An 11,085-nucleotide genomic window follows, 5' to 3' on the forward strand; every position below is an offset into this window, starting at 1 on the left:
GAGACCGACAAAACGTCATATAGGTATTAGTGACAGAGACAACGCTCTACAAAGCCAAAATGTCATTCTAAAGGCTGATGTACATTAATTTCTGCTGCGTACTGTAGGTAGGTATTACTTTTCCTATAGGCATGTACTATGTAGATACTTTTTAGAGATAGAGAAGAAAAAAGATACGAAAACACTGTTAGATATTACACTAGAAAGTTTTGTTTCAAATTATTATATAGCTGTATTAGTTATAGCATAAGATAATAGTCATTAGGTACCTCGTATGAAGGTCCAATCGCACGAAAAGATAATATCGAGCAGTGTCAATAAGTTACTAGGTTTCTTAGGAAAAGATCTTTGTGAGATGTTTTCGATGCTTGTTGTTAGATAAGTGGTAATATTGTGTAGGTATATTGGAGGCAAATATTGGTCGTCACGGGCACGTGAGGTGTTGACTCTCAATATTGACTCGGAATATCAATAGTCGAGTCTCCGATATGACCTTGGTGTGTTCATAGAATTCTAAACTGTAACATTTCGTCGTCTATGTTAGTACTGGTTTAAAGCCTATACGTGTCGTCTCTATAGTCTACACAATATTATGGATACCTAGAAAACATATTTAAGCTTACTGCACATGGTGAATCTGCAATTTCCAAAAATATTTGCGCGATTCAGAATCAGATAATGAATAGGAAAGTACGTCCCTATAAGACCTACTAATAAGTATAATAATAAGATTTTTTGTAAAAATCTATACCTAAGGTAGGTACCTAACTTAGGTATATACGTGTAAGCGGTATAAGTTAAATTAAAATTGTAATTTAGCGTAACAGCGAAACCTGCAATTTACAAACAAACATATTTGCTTGATGCAGATGAAGAAAAGTAGGTATAGGTAGGACCTACCTACTTAAATTTATTAAAATATTTTTTTGTAAAAGTTTAAGTAAGCACATATATAACTATTTACTAACCTATTTAAACGTGAAGGTTTTAACAAAACAGAAAACTTTAATTTTCTAACTCATCTTCAAGTAAACCTAGAAAAGGTATATAAAGGTATACTTTTAGGTATATAAAACCTACCTAAAAAAATTAACTACACCAATTTGTTCGCCAGCTGCTCAATTCGTATATCTATTACATAAGTGATAATCATGTTATTACAGTTCAGTACAATGATAATTAATTTTAATATTATAGAAAGTCGTAGTTGTACTCGTGTAGTCCACCTTTAGGGACTCTCGCCGTCTCCCACGGTAGATGCAATTCGACACGCACGTGTTATGGCATCCGATGACTTTTGGTGACTCACGATAGTCCACGGGACCCTCAAATCTCAATGGACGTGTTTTTTCAGCTAACTAGCCCGTATAGGTTTTCGGGGTTCTTATGATTTTTTTTACCTATCAACGCAGAGATTGTAAGTGAATTATAATGCACGATTAATCTGAGACTGCGTAAAACATGAATTGAGAGATTATGAATAAAAAAATAGAAAAACAATATTTCAAATAAATATGAATACCTAGATTATTTTATGATAGACCAGCTTAGTTGCTAACTTGGTGGTTAGACTTTTTGAAGTTATAATAGGTATATGCATTTTAATTTTTACGCAATTACCTAGTATCACTTGGTCATAATGGTGAAGCAAAATATCGTGACGAAACCTTCATGCCTGAAACTTCTCTATAATGTTCGGCCCATTGACTTACTTAATTGTACTAACGTGTTCGGACAGGTCTGCCAATCCACACTTGGTCAGCGTGGTAGAATATGGCCTAAACCCTTCTCATCCTGAGAAGATATCTGTCCTCAGTAGTGAGCCGGCGATGGTTTATTATTACTATTACGAAGAAAATATTACACCTTAATTATCTCCCAAAGCCACCATGATCCAAAATTCCAAACTTCATAGTCGTTGATCGATCCTCCCGTCCCTCCCTGTGTTGGAGACAATACGCAGATAAACTTTCAGCTATTATAAAATAACGAAGTTCTGGCACGCGCTGGCTCTTAGTCCATAGAGGTCTCAATTCCTCGTGTAAGTACTTACTTCTTATTTTATCAATTTCAAAAACATCAACCTTGTTAGTTCACCATCTGCTCCGAACATAAAATGTAAGCTAAATTAATATAAGAATCGTACAAAAGCATGGTACACCACAATTCCTTTATTATCTCCATTTTTATTTCGTTCGGATCTGTCAATCACGGCATTCAATTGCAGTGTCCGCCCTCTACTCAAATTTTATCGAATCCTATAGATATGCACTTCCTTTTCCCGTCCTATCCTAAGAACGGACAAGATTTTTTTAAATTTTTAACTAAATAAGAAGATAAAGATAACTAGCGGTTGCATTTAGTTAGGGTTGAACCTGGCTTTGTTTTTAACAATCTATAGAGGCCAGCCGTCGAACCCAACTCGGTGCGGCAGCGTTCAAGAAGCTTCGAGATGTTTTGTTGTCTAAAATTCCTCAGTGCATGAAGACCAAAGTCTTCGAAGAGTGCGTGTTGCCAGTGATGAGTGTAATATGTACGAATTGTCAGTTTAAGTAACATAAAAATGCAACTCCTCAATATATCGAATTAGGTTGCCTGCACATCGGATTGAAAGAGAGGTGATGCAAAATTATGTAGGTTAGGTAGTTAAGCAATAAGATTTAAACAATAGTATGTAAGATTTCTTTATTAGTATTGTTAGTCCATAAGCAGAGAGTAGATCATAAGTCGGCTCTCAATAAACATCTTTCACAGTTGCCGCATTTAATTATTACCATACGGCCACAACATATCTCATGGCGACCCTTGCCAGTCGGTGCATGCCTAATCTAAGTGCGTGCACCGGCTGGGCACCGATCAAGAAGAAGACTACACAATTTTCTAAAGAATATCAAGATTCAAGACTCAATTAGAACAAAAAGAAGAAAATAATTCCACGTCCTGTATTAAAAATCAAAAAACACTAACATCAAGAAATAAGTTCAAAAATGAATCGCTTATGAACAGAAGACAATCTCAAGCTTCATTGATCGGCCCAGCATCATCGTGCGTCCAGGGTTATCCCGGCCACAACTAGGAGGTGTCCAGGGTATTCCCGGCCCAGTTCGAGGAGTCCAGGGTTTTCCCGGCCCATTAAGATGCAGTAAAGAAGAGGCGCAGACTCCAGACCTCCGGACCTGATGACCAAAACCAGTCCTGATGACGACGGCGACTACACGGCGGTCACGAAATTGACTATTGAAATGCGTCGCTAACAGTTAAAGTAAGTGCAATTTATCTCTCGTAATGGGCAAATAGGTAGAATGTGTAGGTATTGTAAATTTTTTTTTTGGATAGATAATTTAATTTTGTACGTAGGTTAGGTGAATATTGGTTTTTTAATAATAAATAATACTTGCTCCACTATCTACTAATAAATTCCGTTCGTGCTTAATTTGTAAGATTTTATATAGTGTGTAGGATAGTTTAAACAAATAATAGATAATAATTAATAAATGAATAAGTAGATACTTACTTTTTTCGTAAATATTCGGTGTTAAAATCGAAATATAATAATTCAGAGAATTATAACGGTGTCATCGCGTGGTCAACGACACACGCGTACCCGAACATTTTGTATTGTTATACGAGACAATGGTTTTGCTCGAGATGCAATTTGCAAATACAAGGAAATGAATATGAAATAAGGTGAATTTTTTCCTTACAGACGTTTTTCGTCTAGTTTCGTGCTTGTTTTGACGATTTAAGACTTTATTCGGCTTTAACAAATTAGGACTCTGCAAACCAAAGGCTTGATCACCCTTCGGCTGTAGAAGTGCTATAGGTATAAAATATACAATATTTATTTTGGATTGAGACATACTGACGTAGGAATCTGATTGTTATTTATTTGTTTAAACGCGATGTTTTGCGCATATTTAGTACCTCCTCATTCAACTATATATTTGTCTAGACTCTTGATCATTATCTACCGCGCTGGTGTTAGTGAAAGACCTAGAATTTTTATGAAAAGTTGAATGTTATTGAAATACTTATTGAAAGAAATAAGTTTGATGAAGATTATAAGTGTTATGAAAAATGCTCGCAAGCATGTTATGTTAAATATTGATTAGGAGAGTACGCGCCGCGTTTGTTGATTTGTTTATTTATTTGTATTATGTGAAGAAGTAACTTGAAAGGAAGATGAAGACTAGGAGAGATTTATTTTGACTGTCCAGGAAATATGAATACCTGAGATGTTTACTTAATAATAGGTATTATTATGGGTTATAGAATAGAAACCTTATATTTACCGTCTTACGACGATGCTATACGACAGCTGTATACTTATGATGACGACGATTTGATAGGTCAAAGAATCTTTTGAAGTCGATTTGTGAAATCGATACCTCAGCTTATACATATCTAATACCTATGATGCTATTTTGAGATTATTTTATTATGATGAGATTTTTCGAAACTTTTATAAAAGATAAATCATTGACTGTGCACTTAATAGATTACGATTTTTCTATTTATACGTAAGGTTGAAAGTATGCCCATACGAAGTAAGAGATAAGATAAATTGCACTTGAGCACAGGAAGTAACGATTAAAAAAAATGTTTCCTTACATAATTTTAATTTTATTTAGCATTAGATTTTATTTTTGTGATTGTCATCATCTTTTCTCCTGATTCGATGTAGCGTCTAACATTTTTTTCTTTTAAGGGGAGGGGTAACCGCATACATTTTCAGGGGAGTTGTAATATGTACGAAATGTCAGTTTAAGTAACATAAAAATGCAACTCCTCAATATATCGAATTAGGTTGCCTGCACATCGGATTGAAAGAGAGGTGATGCAAAATTATGTAGGTTAGGTAGTTAAGCAATAAGATTTAAACAATAGTATGTAAGATTTCTTTATTAGTATTGTTAGTCCATAAGCAGAGAGTAGATCATAAGTCGGCTCTCAATAAACATCTTTCACAGTTGCCGCATTTAATTATTACCATACGGCCACAACATATCTCAGACATATGGATCCGAGACATGTCGGAGACATGTCGCTAACTATGGGCCTCATAAGAAAGATCAGAGCTTAGGCTCAGAGACACTCAGCGGGCGATAGGGACAGGGAGAAAGCTATACTTGGAGTTTCTCTACGTGATAAAATCAGAAATGAGGAGATCCGTAGAACTAGAGCTCAACGGGTTGCGAAGCTCAAGTGGCAATGGGCAGGGCACATAGTTCGTAAAACCGATAGACGTTGGGGTCTCAAGGTTGGAATGGCGACCTCGCACCCTTGGAAGACCCCCCACTAGGTCAACGGACGACATCAGCAGAGTCGCAGGGAGCCGCTGGATTCAGGCGGCGCAAGACCGTGGCGTGTTGAAGTCCCTACAAAAGACAGCAGCAGAAGAGATTTTTTTTACCGAGGAAGGTATAAGTTGTTGTATAAAAAGGTTGAAACAAGTTGCAAGTTCCAGTGAAACTTTTAACTGGCAATGAACGAAGTGAGTAACCGAGTTGCCAATGCGACCTCCTTTGAGCTGTAACTTGAGGAGTGGTGTTCATTGAATCACGCAGGCATAAGTCTTCTACTCTGCATAACCAATATTTTTGTGAGTGTTTTAAAACAGGCGTGCCATCTGTTGTAAGCCGATGCAGTGCGGGTCCCACCGATGGATACAAAGACCCTCCATGTCCCGCGCGGCCCCCCTCCCAGACACCCATGCGGCTTTCGTTCGTTCAAACTTCGTAGGTCAGTTACCGCCCGACCGCAGGGGAGCATGGCTGCGTCAAAACTTTTACCGCGATCGCGCAGTTTCTGTTTACATGCGCTGTGAAACGTACTTTACAAATATAAACAAACATTATAAAACTGACTGTTAAGTGATTGAAACTTTGTTTAAATATTATAAGTGATTATAAGTGATAAATGAACTGTGTTAATGTGGAAAAATGATCAAGAACTTAGACGGAATGATTTTGTTCAAAGTTTGGATGTGTTTGGTTGCGGTGGCCGGTGCGCGCGCACGCTCTGCGCCGCCCGCCCCTGCCGGCTGTCAGTGGGACTATTCGGACGCAAAGTTGAGTGAATCTAACTTTCTCACGTGTAACATCAAAACCATCGGCTCGGCGGACTTCTTATTCAAAAACATTACCACGGCGCAGGCGTACAACATCAACAAGTTAAAGCTGTCTTGCACTGATTTACTTTTCTTTGAGAGTTCCTTGCACATGAACACGGGCAATTTTTTGGGGCAGTTGCGAAAACTTGAGGACTTGCGCATTGAGTACTGCAAAATACGTTACGTTCCAGCAACGGTTCTTTCTCCGCTACGTGATTTAACTAGTTTGACTCTACGCTCTTACAATACTGATTGGCCTGCCATGACAATGGAGTTTCATGCTGAGAGTTTCCGTGGATTAATGGAACTTCGGTCATTGGATTTAGGTGACAATAATATTTATATGTTGCCATCTGAAGTTTTTTGCCCGCTTTTTAGCTTGGAAACACTGAACTTGACTAATAATAGAATGCAGGACATATCTGATATTGGGTTCTCCGATTGGGGTAAAGGGCCTATTGCTCCAGGTAAATCATGCAATACAGGATTAAAGATGCTCGACCTATCGCATAATAACATCTTAAGACTGCCAGATAACGGTCTTTCCAGTCTTCGTTCTCTAGAAGTGTTGAATATTCAAAACAACTTGATTAACGAAATAGGCGACAGAGCCTTTGTTGGACTGAATTCATTAAAAGTTCTGAATTTATCAGGAAATAAGTTGGTAGCCGTTCCTCCCGAGCTGTTTCAATCTTCACGCGTTATCAAAGAAATCTCATTAGCGAATAATTCGCTATCTGTGTTGGCGCCTGGATTATTAGAAGGACTGGATCAACTAGAGAAGCTGGATTTATCTAGAAATCGACTAACTAACGACTGGGTTAACCGCGACACATTTTCTGGATTGATTCGCTTAATTATTTTGAATTTATCGTACAACGCCCTTGCTCGCTTGGATCCTAAGTCATTTCAAGATCTTAATAACCTACAAGTATTGAATCTTGACAACAACGCAATTGAGGTTATTAGTAATGGCGCCTTTGCAGAGTTAAAAAATCTTCACCAGCTTTCGATATCAGACAATAAAATTAAAGTATTGAATGAGCACATATTCTCAAATTTATTCGTGCTCAGTCAATTATACTTAGATAATAATGAAATTGCTTCAATCCATGACCGTTGCTTTGAAAACATAACATATTTACAAGACTTGGGATTAAATGGAAACAGCCTCAATGGGATTCCTAACGGTATTAAGAGGCTCAGATTTTTGAAATCACTTGATATTGGGAAAAATAACATATCGAAAGTTTCTAATACTTCATTTGAGGGTTTAGAAGAGCTTTATGGTCTACGCCTAGTGGACAACCATATAATCAGCATACCTAAAGATACCTTCAGTACTTTGCCATCTTTACAAGTACTTAATCTGGCCTCCAATAAAATAGAAACGATTGAACAAGATGCTTTTCTTTCAAATCCAACATTAAAGGCTATTCGTCTAGATGGGAATAAACTCACTGACATTCGGGGTGTTTTTACTAAATTAAATACTCTAGGCTGGCTTAATATTTCTGATAATAAACTTATTTACTTTGACTACAGTTATATGCCAGAGAGCCTTGAATGGTTAGACATTCATTTAAATAATATAACAAAATTAGATAACGAGCAAAACGTGCAACAAAACATACGAATGCTTGATGTTAGCTATAACTCTATAGAAAACGTCGATGAAAGGTCTATACCGGATTCTATTGAGGTCCTTTTCTTGAATAACAACAAAATTCACACTATTCATCCAGGTACATTTATACAGAAGAAGAATTTAGAAAAAGTTGTCATCACAGACAATAAACTAAGGACCGTTGAGCTATCGGCATTTACTTTACCTCATATACCTAAACATAAATTGTTGCCAAGGTTTTTTATTGGCAATAATCCATTTGTGTGCAATTGTCACATGATATGGCTGCAGAAAATAAATCTTTGGAATCAAATGAGACAATATCCGAGATTCGCAGACTTGGACTCGATTACTTGTGAAGTTGTTAGCAACAAGTATGGCGGAAAAGCGAATTTAATGGATGTTCCTGAAACACAGTTCCTTTGTTCTTATGAAACTCATTGTTCTTCAAGTTGCTTCTGTTGTGACTTCGAAGCTTGCGATTGCAAAATGACATGCCCCGAGGGTTGTTCCTGTTTTCACGATAGTAATTGGAATTCAAATGTCATCGACTGCTCTAACGTTGGATACACTGAAATACCTGAAAAAATTCCAATGGACGCTACAGAATTGTATCTTGATGGAAATGATTTTAGTTCTTTAGCAAGTCACTTGTTTATTGGAAAGAAAAAATTGCATAAGTTATACTTAAATAATAGCAATATTGCTACAATCGACAATGATACGTTAAACGGACTCCATTCGCTTAATGTTCTTCATCTCGAAAACAATCACTTGACAGAATTGGCTGGTGGGGAATTTTCCCAAACAAAGCATTTGCGAGAGTTATATTTAAATGATAACCTCTTGACAAGTGTAGCAAACAAAACTTTTGAAAACTTATCTTCTCTCCGTGTTGTGCACATACAAGGCAACAAAATCTTAGATCTTGACAAAAAGTTAGCTCATATTGCTCATCTTGAAAATGTGAACGTGCGTGGTAATATATTCACTTGCTCTTGCGATAATATAATATTACTGCAAAATTGGTTCAAAAAACATTATGAAGATCCTGCAGAAATGTTGTGTGCGTCTGAAAATGGTTTAACTTTAAACTTAACAGTGTTTGATGTGATGGACAAGTGCCGTGACTCTGGTATAATAGACAACACCATACCTACTGAAAATCAACCTTATCAATACGATGAAGTTAGCACAATTAGGTTAAATTTTGTGCCCCTTCTAGCTGTAGTATTGATCAGTGTAATCCTTATATTATTGTTTGGTGCATTAGCATTCTCTTTTAGGCAAAACGTGCGGTTATGGGCGCATTCCAAATATGGAGTGAGGTTATTTAAGAGCGCTTCTATTCAAGAAAGCGAACTTGATAGGGATAGACTTTACGACGGATATGCTGTATACAGTTTGTTGGACGATGATTTTGTATCAAAGGTAGTAGCGCCCGAAATGGAACACTTTGGTTACACCATGTGTTTCCACTATAGAGATTTACAGCCTGCTCCGGAAAACTACTTATCGGAACAAATTACAAATGCCGCTGAATCATCAAAGCGGATGATAATTTTTATCTCTTTCAATTTCTTACAAAATGAATGGTCCAAAATTTCGTTTAAAGAGGCAATAAAGCATGTCATTACGTCAATTCATCCTTCCGTAAGGCGACATAGAGTAGTTTTTATTCTTACTACAGATATTAGTGCACTAAATTTAGATTTAGATTTCCAAGACTATTTGAAAACCTGTAACGTACTATTGTGGGGCGAAAAGAAATTTTGGGAAAAAATTAGATTTATAATGCCGGATATTTCGAATTTACAGTGGAATAAAGATGCAATAAACTATACCCACGATACTCACGGTGTATGTCCGAACGCTAGGCGGCATCCTTCTCGTTATACAGCTTCGCCAACTGCGCCGGAGCTTTGGTATAAGTACGACGCAATTCCTCCTCAGACACCAACAACTGCCAATGTTGGTATTAGTGTAGAAGACGATAGTTCAATGCTGACTAACACGACATTGACGAGTCAAATACAAGAGGGTGACAATCCACATCATAGTTATATTTCAATCGATACTCAAAACTATGAACAGCCGTACAGTGGTCGACCTAGGCCGCCTAATACGATGCGTAAACATCCCGGTCACCACTCGCCTTCTATGCTCGACGAGCAAGGTTATTTACAACCCCGATCCTCTGTACACGATTGCTTACCTCAAACCCATTCAGCCATACACAGATAACATGTTACAAAACTAAACAAGCGTTATCTCTTAAAGATATTTCTTAATGGAACACTACATTCCAAGCCCATAAGTAGACTAGGCTACGTTTTAAGTTGCCCATGCCTTATAGTTACGTGATAATTTTACAATGTTTCGGTTGACACATTCGGCCAAATATGTGTAATTTGTTCCTTGATGTCTTTCTAGGTCGTAGAAGTTATAAATTATAATTATATTGAGAGAGACTGTATTGTTAAAGAAAATCGCATACGTATCTGAATTTATATAGCCTTATTGTTCAATTTTGATCGTACGAGTAACTACAAAAATTGTAAACTACCTATCAGAATTAATTATGGAATAAGGAGAAGTTGTTTTGTTGTGTAAGACTGATAATATAATTGTATAGATTAAAGAATTGCCAGTATAGGAAGTGAATGAACTTTATTGAGTATTTTGGTATAGTATGTTATATTATCTCATTGTTACCAAATATATTGTAAATAATTGTATAATTAAACATTGTATAGCATAAAATATCTGTATAGTTTTACTAGTCATTAATTAAGATTGAATAATTGTGTTGATATATGTAGATAAACTGCATCGTCAATAACATCATCAGTTTAGTTATAGAAGCTATTAATATTCCTTGTAGTGAGATAATTGTTATGTCCAATTGCCTAAACTGTATTGATAATGTGTATTTGTATCTAATGTTGTTATTGACTATTCAGTGAAATGTAACTACTAATATAATAATAAAAATGTCGACTGCTGGAAGTGTTGATAAATTAAAAATCGAATAAACTCGTCAAAATTTATTTTCTCTTTTAATTTTAACCCTTACATGATAAAGAAGTTACAATATTTCAATGGTAATAACACTATTAATTTAATGATTTTAAACTTTAATGATTTCGTGGTTTAATGACATATTATAAAATTGTAGATTAATTGATTAATTTTTGATCAAACTATATTCTAGATTAAACGATTAGTTTGATGATTTTTATTTGTTGATATTTCAATTCAGTTGCATTAGTCTTGATCACTGCCCATGTCAGCTAGAAATTCATATCTCGCAACACTACAGTCCTACAGTATATTTTAATCTATG

The 11,085-nt window shown here is 36.2% G+C and overlaps 1 protein-coding gene across 1 annotated transcript; it reads left to right on the top strand.

Moving 5' to 3' along the window:
• Window positions 1-5,764: 5,764 nt before the first annotated feature.
• LOC117986401 (toll-like receptor 6) lies at window positions 5,765-10,789 on the top strand. The gene has a single exon (XM_034973232.2). It carries the CDS (start codon window positions 5,943-5,945, stop codon window positions 9,981-9,983), a length of 4,041 nt encoding a protein of 1,346 aa, XP_034829123.1. The 5' UTR covers window positions 5,765-5,942; the 3' UTR covers window positions 9,984-10,789.
• Window positions 10,790-11,085: the final 296 nt, after the last annotated feature.

This window comes from Maniola hyperantus, chromosome 11, assembly GCF_902806685.2.
Source record: "Maniola hyperantus chromosome 11, iAphHyp1.2, whole genome shotgun sequence".
NCBI classification, from domain to species: Eukaryota; Metazoa; Arthropoda; class Insecta; order Lepidoptera; family Nymphalidae; genus Maniola; species Maniola hyperantus.

Bases quoted from the DNA above. Each gene is read 5' to 3' on its own strand.
- LOC117986401 (XM_034973232.2), top strand. From the start codon at position 5,943: ATGATCAAGAACTTAGACGGAATGATTTTGTTCAAAGTTTGGATGTGT.